The 15,224-nt window shown below is 41.8% G+C and overlaps 1 protein-coding gene across 1 annotated transcript in view; it reads right to left on the bottom strand.

Annotated features, from left to right (window-relative positions):
- LOC1275678 (paired box pox-neuro protein) overlaps positions 1 to 15,224 on the bottom strand; it is a 32,416-nt gene that overhangs the window by 3,683 nt on the left and 13,509 nt on the right. The window contains exons 3-5 of the mRNA XM_314947.5: positions 9,432 to 9,572; positions 9,214 to 9,293; positions 1,484 to 1,676 (exon numbers count right to left, since the gene is read on the bottom strand). Coding sequence (XP_314947.5) covers positions 1,484 to 1,676; positions 9,214 to 9,293; positions 9,432 to 9,572 — 414 coding nt within the window. The remainder of the gene's footprint in view (positions 1 to 1,483; positions 1,677 to 9,213; positions 9,294 to 9,431; positions 9,573 to 15,224) is intronic.

Genomic DNA, 15,224 nt, shown 5'->3' with positions numbered 1-15,224 from the left:
AGAAAATTAAGTGATGGGTTTCGCACCTCCAACGGCTTGTCAATCGGACAGGTTGCTTTCACCCACAGCGCACAGATGACGGCAGATTGACAGCTGGCAGCGAGGCTGTAATGAGAGCATGTAGGGTCCTCGCCGTTCGTTGCTAAATGATACTTGGTAAGGGTTTCTGGTTAGGTGGTTGAAATATGGGAAGAAAACCAATCGAGTGTGGCAGTCGTGGGAACCTGTAAGCTCAACTGTGGAGCGTATTAGCTCCCTTGTTGCTACAATCTGATTTCGTAGTTCAGTTTGGAAAAATAAACCACATTGATCTATATTTGGGTTACAGGAAGGCTTTCTCATGAGAAGTATTGAAGTTGAATTTCAATATTCCGTTTGAAGAATTCAAAAAAGATAATTATCTGTCATTTGTTCAATGTATAAATACACCATTAAAAGAGTAAATTCTATCGACAATTTATGCTTTTCTATACGATTTTGTAGATAGGTTTATATTGTTTTCATTTTCATCGGTTTTGCACCCAGCTTCAATTTGTATTTTATTACTGAAAAATCGAAATAAACCCCAAACCTGATTGCTGTAGCGCTCAGTTCTGACAAGATGCTGAACAAGATACTGTTGTTTGAGTTGTTTCTTGATACGTATTTTATGTTTCTTTTGGTTCTTTCGTTGGAAATTTAGTACAATGTATAAGATTATCAACATCTTAAAAAAAGCGTTTGCTGTTTATGTACAAGGCCGAACATCCAATGGTTTTTTTCTATGTCAAACATTAAACTTCAGCAAAACAGGTGAAATTTGTTTACTGAAGAAAGAGTCCAAAAGGACCAAAGGCTCTCTTAAATATATCAGTCAGTCAGTCTTTGAAATTGAGTGTCGGAAGGAATCCGTTCGTTTGGGTTGTTGGACTGATTAATTTTCTGAACGAGCCCCAGTAAAACATTGAAAAGATTCGTGAAATCATCATCATTACCTCTAAATACTCATATTTTCTATGTATTTGGATCTCAATGTGCAATAATCGTTTTATAATTACGTAGACGTCTTGGGAACGCTACGCAATGCTTCCAGACAATAGTAACCAAAGATCCTTAATTAAATTGACAACCACCTAAGACATAAACTGAACCATTCCAAGTTCTTTCGGTTTGAATTTCTGTGCCTTACTTTTTAAAGCTCTATTTTATCTCCTATATTGAGTCCGAATGAGAATTGCTTCTGCAAATTCATGAAAACTATTATTTACATTTTATCCAGACAAACTGCAAAATTCAATACATCTTGCAAACCTCAACCGAATTCAATGCAACACTGTCTCTTATGCAACTAATAAATTTCTTTCAACATTCCACAACAACTTTTTGTAGCGTTTATATGCCCCACAATCGCCCATCGACAAATTGGCCACTTCACACCTTCCGTAGATGCACATAACATGCAACACCCAACGAGCGCGCGCGCACACCCGCAACCATCACTTACCATTCGAAGTCATATCGTCCGTCCACATGCCGCCGTTTCGCAGTATCCGATTGACCGAGCTGACCGACGGTATCGTGTTGGGGTCGCATATCCGCTGGGAAAGCAGCTGGTCCCGGATCTCCCAGGCGAACATGCCCGGGTTTTCCTGCTTGAAGCGCAGTATTTTCTTCACCACGGTCGGCGTTGCCACTTGCTGAAAAGAAGGCCCAGAAGGCAAAGAAAAAAACCATACCCATGATCAGTTACACGGTACACAGTAAAAGGGCTTGAAAATTGTTTCCACATTGCACATCGTGTGTTCGGTAATAACCGACGACACCCCCCCAAGTGCCTCCCGTTGCATATGGCACGCTGAAGCGCTCCATGGTCATTTATTATATTGCCACCATAAATTTGTGCGTCTTTCAGCGCCCTTATCAGCACAGTTTGGGCCATAAAGCAACAACAGCGACAGCCACAGCAACTACAACAGCAACAAAAAAAAAAAGTAATACAGCAACATGGGATGGGAAGTCATCGGCAGTTTGCACTCCATTATGTAAATCATAAGCATGTAGCAACCATATCGTACTCTGACCGCGAAATTGCACCAATAAATCGTACTTTGTCGCATTTGCTCGGTGGTAATGTGTTGTTTTCGGACCATTCGCTCGGACCATTGGGTGCGGGAAGGGGTCTCGCCTGTGACCATGGCAAGCATCAATCATAAGGTTCAATTATAAATCCACCTTTGCATGGCTAGTGCACGGTGCTATTAAGAAAATTAAAGCTTGGCTGTGAAGAAGAAACGCGTCTTACGCGGGGAGGTTCCACTTTTGGGTCAATTTATTAACCCCTACTGTGAAGGCTGGATGAATGGGAAGGAAACCCCAAGCAGGCAAGCGTCGTGGGCCGGACGTTATAAATTGCTCACAGTTTTACTAGATTGGCAAAACGGGCGAAGCGAACTTTATTGTCGGGAAAATTGAAACAAGCCGGCACAAAACAATAAACAAGTGACTGTTTGGCCCGCACAACGTTGACTACTTAATGGGAAAACAAAAGAGGCCAGTTAAAGCGAGGCGAACATTGGTATTGAAAACAGTTGCTAATGTCCCTGTTGGTAGAGATCACGATCAAGATGGACGATTGGTTCATTTTCCGAAACGAAACTTTAGAGGGAAATTTCATGGAGCTAAGTTTACGGCAGTTTCCACTCCGATACCGGAACCAAGCTTTTAATCGTTATCAAATGTCTTTAAATAGCACTGGGTGAAACCCATTTCGAGGGAACAACGAAATCAATGCCTTTGGGAAATCGTTCAGGACTTCAACTACTGATTACGTTAGGTCCCTGACTAGAAGCCTTTTTAGAAATAACTAACCAAAACCATTCAGATAACCAAGCAATGCCGATTAGCATTCAAAGTGTGCCATTAAGCGTAGACCCAGCCAGCTAGCCACGGAATGTCCTCAAATGAACTCGTTAAAATTAAAGCTCGGTTCTATTTCCGTCCCTTCCTTTACTCCTTAGGGTTGTACAAAAGCATGTAATACCCCCAGTTGAAAAAGTGATTGTACTTTACAACCTCAACCGCGGTCCAACCTACAGTCGGTATAAGGTGAACTGCTCTGCTCTGAAAAACGCCTCGTTAAACGCTTGGCTGTGTGTTAGTGTTAGCAAGCAATTCGTTCGTTGGTACGATTAATTGAATAAATTGCAACGTACCATCCGTATGCAAATGACGAGTGGCCATAATTTTAATTGCAATCTTATTGTTTCGCCTTTCGGTGCCTTCACTTTGTGTCTTTTTGTCTTCTTGTTTTATTACACACACCCTTGTACAGCTTTTCAGCCAATCAAGGAGTCCTTCGCGGGACCCGGGCCCGGTCGGTGTCGTGTGTCTGGGAATGCAGAATGTGCCCGTTCCTATTTTGTTGCCTTCGATCTGCACAACCACCGATCAGGGTCATTCCTGCCGATTTTACCTATTCCCTGCTGTCGATGGTTCACCTTGGGTGGGTTGACTGGTCGTAAAAAGGAAAATAATTACAACCCGCGACTGTGCTGACCGTACCGGTGTGGCGTGATGTTTACAAGCATATTTTGTAACCAACCACAGCCACAGCCGTGCTCGCTAGAAACGATTCTTTGCCACAGAGATTTGTTGGAAAATAGTGGAAATTGTTTCCATGAGTACTATTACCCGGATTGTGAGATCGGATATCAACCACAAACGGGCAGGATGGCTAGAGTGTATGCATATTTTACAAGATTATTAACACCTTCGTCTTCGCGTTGGCGTGAGATTCGTGCAGCTGATGATCGCAGTGGATGGTTTGTGTTTATGGCTGAAGCTCACCAGCTTCTAGAAACATTATATTGCACGCCATTGGGTGGTTGGAATAGACCCGTTGCATATCCAATGATCATGATGGTGATGATGATGAGGATAGTATATCATTTGTTATGGGGAACGATAATCGGTGACCATTGGTAACGATTTTATCAGCAGTGTTTACCACCGATGTGAGCTATGATTGTCGGTGTGGAGTGTCAAAGGATGAAAGTGTCAGACTTAAGCGCACTGAATTCATTTGTACATTGGCAACGTGAAGCGGTTGACTTTGAACTGAAGACATGTTATGCAATAGCATATAATATGCTGAATATAGCTTTAGTATTTTCGATAATGCTTCATACATTGTATTTATAATATATTTTGTAGCAATATTTATATTTTTTAGCAATATTTATATTTATATTTTGTAGCAATAATTGTCTCATACTTATGACACTGGACTAAAACACGTTTAGCATTTTAAATAAATATTTATTTTACTTCAAAAATGATTTTTATATAATAAACGAAATAAAAAATGATTATAGTCATTTTTGAAGATCACCCTAATAGTCAGCAAAATATTAGCCATTTACGATAACAACAGATCTATTATTAAATACAAAAAAAAAACAATTTCGTCGTTCGATTTTTTAATATTTATAAGTAACGTTTGGGTTTGTTGTTTTTTTTTTTATAATATCGTGTTCAATGTTTAGTAATTCAAATGTATTATGTTCGGCACAAAGATAATGAAAATTTCAAAAAATAATCAAGTTTAAAGTTTATACATCATTCACAACTATTATTTACTTGGTCGTCAAATTTAACTTCATGTTGTAAGTCATTTTTAAATTTTTAAAGTAAATAAACGATTACCCTTTCCATTATCTTTGTGACTCAATATTTCTTACATCCCTTTGTTCGATTCTTTTCAGTTTAATCTTTAAAAGTAAACATGATAATAGTTATTAGTAAACAACATAACAAAAGAATATCAAAACTTGTCGCTAAAAGTAAGCCAACAATCAGGTCAAACAGTTTTCTTAAGGAAATAATATAAATCTATAACATACTTCTTTCCAAGAATCCTCAATGTAAACTCCAATCCATATGGCAGCACTCTGCTCGTAAAAAAATGTTGTTCCGGTGAAAGGCGTGAGGGTACAGCCCAATAAGACGACCCACCCAGACGGCTATCAAAGAAAACAGATCGCAACACAGACGAACTATCGGTAGGAAAAAAGGAGGAGTTATGCTGTTGGACTAACCACGGGCAATCCAACAACCAACCCCCCATTCGAAGAAACCGTCAGCTCAACCCACCGTGGATGCTGACCGTGGATGTCAGCAGGAGCTGTCCCTTTCCTACATGCTGCATGGCACCAGATCTGGTGAGAAAATCTCTCCCCAGCTCCCAGTTTGCTCCACGACATATGTCAACACACACAACTCACACACTTTGCACAACCACAAATGGAACATGTAAACACCTCTGCACAACAGCAGTGCTCAACCATAAATCATACAAAAGGCGCACGATACCATCATCGCGGTGTTGGGGTTGTTGTATCCCTGTAAGGGATTTCCTGTCCGCTCACCGGATAGCGCTACCGGAGTGGCCCGGTGTGCCTGGGCCTCCCCGATGGTGGTGCGATTTAGTGAATTTAAATTGAGTTTTATGAGCGTTCGCTTATCGGCAGCCCAAAATCACTTCCCTCCCGAAAAAGGGAGAGCCAGCGGAAGGTAAAAGACAACGTGCAGAAAATCCCCAACCGCCCCCGGAGCTTGGCTGTCGTCGGTTTCGCTCGCGAGATGGTGATAGTGTACGGTTTTGCTTCTTTAATGTTGCTTTTTTGTTGCGCTTCTTCTTTCCAGTAACCATGGTACGATGGTGTGAACATGACATACGTACGACCACCGGCGTGGCAAAAGATAACTGCCCGGAGGACGACATTGCGCGCCGCCGACCAGCCAGACGGTGGAACGTAAGCTGGAGTGGTAAAAACCATAGCATTAGCATAAATTAAGCTGGCCCCAAAAAATGCAATCGGTGCAAAACACGGCCGCACATCAACACTTTGATTCGGTCTGCATTGCACCGAGCACATGCACGCACACGAAAACAATGAGGCACAAAAAGGGAGAGGCCACACAAACCCAAAGGCACATCCAATTATCATTACCGTTTAATTATTTCCCGCTCTCAACGGCCTGGGCACGGTGCGATAAGGCGCAAAGCTCGGGCTGGAAAAAGAGCACTTGGCTGCGATGCTGGCCGAAAATGAATGATTACTTTTTCCGGTGATTTATAATTACTGCGAGGCTTTCCACCTGACAGTGTGCTTCGGTGCGGTGGAGAAAAGGTGACACTTTTCCCACGGATCCCCTCCCCCTCGAGCGATAAACAAACTCCATTATCAGCGAGACGCCTTGCAGGAGGTCAAACAAATCACATCGTTCGCAGTGGCACCGCGTAACAGAACGTTCTGGTTGGTGGAGAAGTGTTTTAGTTTTGCAGGCAAAATAGTATTAAAACCAAAAAAACATCTACTATTCAACGTTATAATTTAAATTTAATGAATTAAAATAAACAAATTAATTTGATCCTCCTAACATTCAAACCGTCCTGTGAGCAATCCTCGACCAGTACCGTGTTGAATAATGTTTCTATATTTAGATGCATGTCAACATTATTGCTCTAATCATCAATCAAAACGCTTCCCCCTCAGGACGTTGAGGTCCAGATAATGAGGTCGATTTTCGCTGGTGCTGGTGCGATGAAAGTTCACTAAATCGTATCATGCAGGATAGCGCAAACAGTTGGGCCAACAAACCTCGTGATAGCGGGTGATAAGTGGGACAATATGTTTCCGGTAGCCCTGTTTCGGGGGTGTTACGTGCACGCTTAAAGGTGCATTCAATAAAATTCCCATTATTTAGTTAGTGTTTGTTGTGAATCGTGGCTAGTCAAATAAATCCGTCCTGTGTGGAGTGTACGGGGGGAAGCAAGAGATATGTTTGTAGAAGTAATAAATAAGAGGAGATTCTTTTCTGGTTTTATTTTTAACTTATTATTAATGGCTAGATTATTTTTATTTTAAATGTTTGAAACATTATTTTCGATCATAACAACACGATGGTACTATCATACGAGAAATATACAAAATTTCAAATATGAAATATAATCTGAAAATAACATAAAACTGAACAATGCAGAATTGAACAAAGTTTGAAACGTTATTTTTAAACATGCTTGAGTTCAATCCAATTGATGCGAGAATCTATCATTTTTTTTCTTTAATTTCTAAATGTCCGTTTATGGTACGTACCAGAACAAAGCCTCATGTGACACAAGAGTTAGTTGGATAGTAATTTTTAAAAGATTATGCATTCAAAATGATAAATCTTTGCTGTATTTACAGTAATCTTCACTGTAGCAGTTAAAATTTGTATCAGAGGAAATAATTAACTTTTCACTGATTTCATGAATTTGAGCGCAACTACTCTGGTACATCATAAAGGAAGACTGTTAATAGTTTCATCAATTAGCAATGGTTTGTAAGATCTCATCAAAATCATTGTTCAGTTTTCTACGATATATTCGTCAGTAAACGATGATAGTAAAAAAAATATTTCCGAACAAAAAAAAAACTGAAAAAGAGCTTGACATTGACTGAAAGAGAGCTATCTTAGCTGGGATTGCGTAAATAATAAGGTTGCTTTCATACTAAGCTTGAAAGAGAACATGTTGTACAATCAAAAAAGATTAACTACTTACAAAAAGAATAGAAAAATATAATTCACTTGTCTTTGAGCCTAGAATATAAAAATCAACAGCCTAAACGCCGTACTAAGTGGCTAAAGGAGTAATGATACGTAACAAGAGTAAGAATTCTAAGTTCAAATTGTTTAAAATAGAAAATGTTTTAAAGGATCTAGACCAATAACCAAATACCGAAGACTAAAATCGTGTGGAGTTAGCAAGGATTATTTAGCATAAGATCCTGGTAAAATCTTTATAGTATGATCCAGAGATTCTTCTTTTATTTATAGTAACGTTCTGCGCGGACATGCCAGCCTGCATAGGCTTTCTAGACGTTTATAGCCCATAGCTTTCTCATATAGCCTAAACAGCGTACAACTTTAATCTACATTTTCTGTTGAAAGCTTTTCATTTCAACATCGGAAGTATGAAACAAAATTTAATGCACGCTTGAGTTAGTCATTGCATGTAATTTTATATAGACAAAAGTAACTAGATGAAACGAAACGCATTAAGAACATCATATTTTACAGGCATAATAGCTAGCTTAATAGTTTCATGTTCCATAAATGCTCCAGCCCATTCCAAACAATTTAGTACCACTAAAAACTAATTACTCCCCATCCAATTGTGCAGAAAACCGACCATCAAGATAGTGCAAACACTGTGCAATAAATATAATTTAAATAAGGTTCATCAAGTCGTCATAACATTCTTCAAAAAAACCCATCCCATAACATAACTCACCTTTCCACGCATCCCCTGCGTATCCCATGTGTGTACGTGATCACATCTTGATAGGAAACGGCCCACTAAGAACCCAGATCCAAACACACCACATCATAATGGAGATCTCTTTCCAACGGTCATGCCACCGGGTGCACTTTAACCTGGCCGCTTTAAAAATGGACACTATCCACCGTCACCACCAACCCCGCCACCGTCCAACAAGCGAGTCCAACGACGCAACATGACAGTGACATATTGGTTCACATTATAAATAATTATCCTTTATTCGATTTGACCCCAAAGTGGTTCGACGCTGTGGTGAAACCGTTCTATCTTCACTTTCCGATCGGGCTTTCAATTTCGGGGTCCACTCGTTTTTTTTATGTTTCTGTTTTGTTTCGCGCTGTTCTACATTTATTGTTTCTTGTGTCCAGCAACGCTCGTTTCTCCAATTTCCTACACGGATCACGCAAAACCCAATGCAGGAAAAAGGGTGGGGTATGTGAAGGCGAGCAAGTTGTTTACGACACGCAATTAGTCCTTTGCCCGACCGGAAGGATGGCTGGAACCGGGAATCCATTTTGTTCGGTTTCTCTCCCCCGTTTCTATTTAACTTGCTTTACTTCCCGCCCTCGAAGCATCGTCCGACGGAGTGGTTTTCCCCTTTTTTTGCTCAACGCTGGTCTAAGGATGTCCCACAGCGTGCTGGTGGACGTTTAAGCGTGTACATGTCCTTTACCAGCCGCAATTGCCCAGCAACCTTCATCGGAGGGGGTGAAGAATTTCCTTTCACAGTTCATTAACGGCGCTAAGGTAAAAAAGGTGGCCGCCGCACTCTTGAAGCAATCGTTGCGTTGCGAAGGAATAATTAAGATGGCGCATTTCCGATAGGAATCGGGCGCTTCGATGCTTACCTTAGTCTTGCTGCCACCGATCGAACCGGGCCGTATCGATCCTGTTTCGTAGAAGCGGGTCAAAATTTTCGATACACATCCTGCGGATGAAACGAGTGCAATGGTAAGCGAATGGTTAATCTATCGAAATAATTAGCTTTTTGCTTATTGAGAGGGAAAATGGAGCGGTGAGTCCTCAATAACCAGACTCTATGGTTGCTGATAGTGCCTAAACTTACCATGCGATACGAGTAGCTGCCGGGAAATGTCGCACGGTCGGACGCCCATCAGCGCCAGCTCGACGATACGCCGTCGGACAATGTCCGGCAGCGGCCGACCATTGACGAACACTCCACCGAGCTGATTAACGCCCGCCTGGCCTGAAAAGAGAAAGGGAAGGATAGATAAGACGAATTTAGTATACCAAACGAAAGGAAACTACTTAAGATAGGCTAAAACGGAACCGTTCAAAGCACCCTGGGCTGCGGTCTATATCAATCGGATCGGTTTCTTCAGCTACAGCGACACACCCGAAGGAGCTCGTTTTGCGGTGTCCGATCAAGGCGAGGTGAGGAATTTGTCTCGCATTTCTTTTCCAACTTTAATTTCTCGCATGAGGAAAATTTCAAACCCCTTTCTGAGCTCTCCCTACGTGTTCGGGTCCGTTCGCTAATTAAATCGCAATGCAATTCGCAAAGCTGTCTTCGCGAGGCGTTCATTGCGGGGCTCGAAAGTTTCACACCACAAAATTTCACGCGCAAAACGGCTCTGGGCGCGTAATGAGATGTCACAAAAATTGCACCACCAAAAAGCAGTTTTTTACGTCCATTTCAGCCCCGACGGTCATCATCTTCGTCGTCAGAAATATATAATTGCGTTATGAAATGTCGCGACGGATGGAATTTGCAACGGTGCTACCGTTTCGTGCCGTTCCTTTGGGCTTTTCCGTGACGAGATATCAAACGGAGGAATGCGATCGGGCAGGTTTTTGGTGCATTCGACGAGGGGGGAAATTTGTCGTTTTTTCTTGGATTTTAATTGGTTTATACATTGAAAGAAGAAATATTAAAAACTGACAAAAAATTAACTATTCACCATAGAGCAGAAATTAAAACGATTTAACGTTACTCAGTCATTCGAAAAGTATCCGCAAATAGCATGAAAAGTCCCTGTGTCTGTTTACATACAATATTACGGTTTCAAACAAAAACTAAACGTAGATCCTGCTCGTCATCCAAGTATCATAATGCATATCGCAACCGGACGACAAAGCTGCCTGGGACCCATCAAAACCCATCAGCCCACATCAGCTTAATTATAGACCGTGTGCAATAATTAAAGTCATCCCCAGCGGCCACGTGCCCAACGTTCTGATCGTTCACCATTACTTGTATCTTGCACAGGGAAATCCTCGCAGTAAGCGCATCTCCTTCATACATGCACACCCGCCTGCACACCTGCCTGAAAGCTAATGACAAAATTGCTAACCTCCCAACCCGAGTGCATTTACTTCAATCAAACCGAAATTGGGTTAGAAATGGGACGAAGGTGTGTGCGTTCGCCAAAGGGAAGCAAACGACGATACACAAAAAATATAAAACCGACCTGCTCGATCATCAGGCGCATCAACCACATTAAAGCCAAACCTGCCACCACCAGGTGGAAAGGAGATGTCGTTTTCACACCAACTAATGTAACAGAACATTGTGTGAGTGTGTCTGTGTCCTTAGGCGCAGGAGCATCTGGTTTGAAAGTGAATGAATGAGTACTTTGCCAGAGCAGAAGAGTACTTACAATCTAGATTTTAATAAAAGTATTGACGAGGGAAAGAATCCTCTGAGTACCTTCCTCCGAAATGCTCGTGCTGCAGCTCTTCCATCGCTTTTTGCGCAATGATCATGTTTACCGTCGGCGCTTACTTTAGCACAAGACCTCATTCATTAAACCGACGAGCGACGCTGCAATTGCAGCGGCAAATGTGTTTACCTTTCCTTACAGCTTCGGGAACGTGCCACGCCTTTGCGCTGGCCACATCCTTTCCGAACCCGGACAAATGAGGGGCACGCGTCTTCGTAATGCAAGGTAATTACACGTTCGGGGCGTTCGGGGCACTTTCGGGGAAGTTGTTTGGGCTTTGGTGCGGCCCATAATGGAAGCTATTTTTCACTCCAACGGCCGAGTCGTACCAAGGTTTGCAAAAAGTACAATCCTTCAGACATTCGACCTTCAAAGCTAAAAAATCGAAGTGTCCTGTAACATCTTGAGGAATCTCCATCGGGATGTAGGTTTCTGTGCCAAAGTGTCTCGCGCGTGAGTGCGTGTTGTTTTGGCAGACTTCAAGCAACTCGATTCTTTCGTTACAGCTGCGACAGACGCATAATTTGCCGTTGCCATCTAGAAATACATATTTGCCTTCCTTCACACCACACAATTAGGCCGAAACCACGCGTGCTTTGAGGTCCAATTGTCTGGAGCGCATATCCTGAAGGCGTTCAGTGGGCTAATGATAGAACCTCGCGGGATGAGACCAGCGCAAAGCCCACCAGCATAAATCAAATATTGATACGACAAATGTGGACCCTCGGACAGCCCGCCGGTGATGTTTATGCAAAGCAGGGAACACATTTTTTTGCGAAAATTGAATAAAAAATTCTATACCATTTTGTGGCGACGTGAATTAGAAACGCGAGACAATTGATTCCTGTCCTTGATTATTGGAATGTTCAGCTGTTTCTTCGGCTGGCTTCTAAGCAAGCGTTTCGTGTGTTTAAGCAATAACATTAGCATTCTAAGTACGCGAATTCTTTCCTTGCTTTTGAAATTTTAATTTTCTTTTAATGTTCATTTAGAGCTGCTGTACAAACAGCTAGCAAAAAAGCTCTTTGTCAGGATTTCTTCATCCACTCCGGCTATTTTTGGACGCATTTTCTGTCTAAATAAAAACGATCACCATGCATGCAAACACAACGCGCCGCATTTACACCCCTTTTATTCCAGTTTTTTGCTGTCCCGACAAGGTCTGTCTTCTATTCCGCTGCGTTTTAAAATCTCCACTCCACTGCACACATCGCAGTGTCATCCCGATCCCAGTGGGCACAGCAGGTATGAATTAAACATGATACATAAACCATAACCGTCGCAAAAATGTAGTGTTGCTGGTGCCCGTACTGGAAGCATAAAATCATATCGAAAACGTTTGCAAGAAACTGTGAAAAACGTAACTCCTCGCTTCACTTGACCGAGGCATACGACACACTGGGACGTACAAAAAAACGAACCCTTCCCAACATTCGCAGTCTGCAGCAGAGTTTGTCCATCAAATCTTGCCAATGGAGGAAGCTGGGCAAACTGTGAAGGATCTCGAACGGTAGGCATCGGTATCGGCATCGGCAGCAGTGATCGTGAAGCGTGATAAAAATTTAACCATCCCGCACGAACACCGCACCGAGGCTGCACGAAAAACCACCAACCTCGGCGATGACAGCATCGATAATGAGCTGGCGGGATCGACTGACGATCGCGATCGTAATGCATTTCTGGTGCAGTTTTTTTCAAAGAGAAACAAGGCAACTTAAAAAAAACACACACACATTCAATATTGAGATTGTGACAATTCTCCATCCCGACTTGGATCAATCTCCCGCTGGGTTTACGTGATCGCGTTCGCTTGGATTTTGGCGACAGTTTGTAAGATCAGCCCCCTCCCAAAAAAGAGCAACAGAAATTAAAGCAACGAGCACAGCTCCACCGAAACGGTATCATACGCTTCGGCAAGCATTGTAATGACACACTTGCACACCGATTCGCCGTGACTCCCATAATCATAATAACCCGTTGGTGCCCCGTTACCGCCGCAGCCGCAACAAAATACCGTCACAAGGTGAAATATGTGGTGTGCGAATTGATTGATGGGATATAATTATGATGTCTTGCTTACACGCCTGCCCTGCCCTTCCCCCCGTTCCATCCCACCTGCTGCACCGGGTCCCAATTTCCCAAGTTGGAATGGTTGGAAACCCCCCCCCCCCTCCAACCCCTTCCCACGTCGACATCGTCGACCAGACGGAACGGAAACCGGGAAATATGTTTATGCTTTTTAATATCGGTGACTTGACCGCAACCGGTAGCGCTCCTTCTCATCGCCATTCGCGATGTACTCTTCTCGGGGAGAAAGAAAGAGAATGAAAGATCGAGAGAGAGAGAGAGAGGCACACATCGAGCATACCGGCCAGCCGCCTGATATGGCTTCATTACCAGTGGGTAATGCCCGGTTTTTCGATCGGATCCGTGCAAAAGGAATGTGCACGGTGGTGCCCAGGTGCCGCTGGCCTGTTTTTCACCGCCCGGGCTTTCGAGAGGGTAGGCCGGTGGGCAGAGACGATCCCGGCTGGCGGATGAGCGCTATGCTCATTTAGGAAATAATTTTAAATACCAAAAAACGGCCAGACCGGCCCCAGTAACGGACGGTATGAATGAATGGTATGCGCGAACACAGGGGGGGGGGGGAGGGGTTTGTCGCGTTTTGGTGGAGCCGGAAAGCGGAAAGGCGTCGAACACGGGCGAACAATCTGTCGGTGGAACGGGTTGGGCTCGGAAGATGGAACTGATTGTGTGTGACTTTTTTGTGCTTTTCTTTGTCTCTCTCGCTCTCACACACTCTCTCAATTTGGTGCCAATTCCAAAACGCCAAAAGATTGACAATTTTCAAAACGCCTGCATACCGAGACGGCATGGAAGTCGGTTGACGTTGGGCGCACTGGCCCTTGGAAAGAGAGCTATGGAAGGAATGCACTTGGCCGAGACAAAGTAGGTCGCTGCAGATGGTCAAAGTTGCACCGAATGTGACGTGAAACATTTGGTTGGTGGAAGCACGAAATTTATTATGAGTTTAGATCGATAATATTAGGTCGTCAATAAGGCTATCATGCTTTTTTTGCAGAACGGTGTTTTTATTCTTTCCATTTTTGGATTGATTGTTTAAATAACATATAAAAGCGATAAGTTTAGCTTATTTGAAGTAATGAATTTATACATCCTAACATATTATACGTCGTTATGTTCTCTTAATTAATTTTTCTATTGAAAAGTAGTTTTGCATCAGTTACAGAGTCTAAACGCTTGATACACAAACATGTCTAGTAATCTGAGGTTTTTACGTTTCTAGTCAGCTTTTTTAGGGAATTTGACACATGATGGCTGAAATCATGTCAACACTTCATACAAAGCCACTCGCCAAATTAGTATATTTCAGCCTAAACAATGTGTAAATAACCGCCAATTCATTGCAGGCTCAATCAGGTTAGCTCATAAAGGAACCAGAAATATGTTGTCAATAAATTTTAAAGACGGTTTAAATGGATATGAATAAAAGAACTATAATCCTTTTAACAGAACAGTAAAAAAACATTCCTAAATGTTTCTTTGGTTGGACACAAAAGGTGAAATCCATTAAGGCGAAATGAAATTGTCAAATGGATACACGCAGGATGATGAATATTGCTTTACTGACAGGCTGAAACTACAAATTTTTGGCATAAGAAATAGAAAAATCCAATTTTATTGTCTTATGCTGAATTTAATGTTTTTCATGCTATTTTTTGGAAATAGATATTTACATATATTGAGCTAAAAAGTAACTTAAGGCTCTAAGACTTAAACTGTAATAAACAAAGAAGGTAATAATTTTAATTAAAACGGTTTCAATTTGACAATATCACAAAAATATACAAATATATGTAAGTTTCAATTTTAATCAATAACATATGTTTAAGGTCCTTACACTTTGTAATACTTATAATAGTAAGTAATACGTTAAAAAAGTAGATATTAATAATGATCTATAATCCACGGAATTAATCAACTTCATTCAATTGAACTTATATTATTAAATTTAATCTACTATTCTATGCTATAAAAATTTAGGCTCTTAAAATGAAAAAAATCAGTACTCAGTTCCTATTGGATTTATCTCTTATCAAGTTGTGTTATTGAAGGTTCCTGTTGAAGAAAGATTTTAAAAGTTTCATCTAAAA

Source organism: Anopheles gambiae, chromosome 3, assembly GCF_943734735.2.
Source record: "Anopheles gambiae chromosome 3, idAnoGambNW_F1_1, whole genome shotgun sequence".
Taxonomy (NCBI): Eukaryota; Metazoa; Arthropoda; class Insecta; order Diptera; family Culicidae; genus Anopheles; species Anopheles gambiae.
Note: the sequence above shows the minus strand (reverse complement) of the source record. Positions and strands in the feature narration are given on the sequence as shown.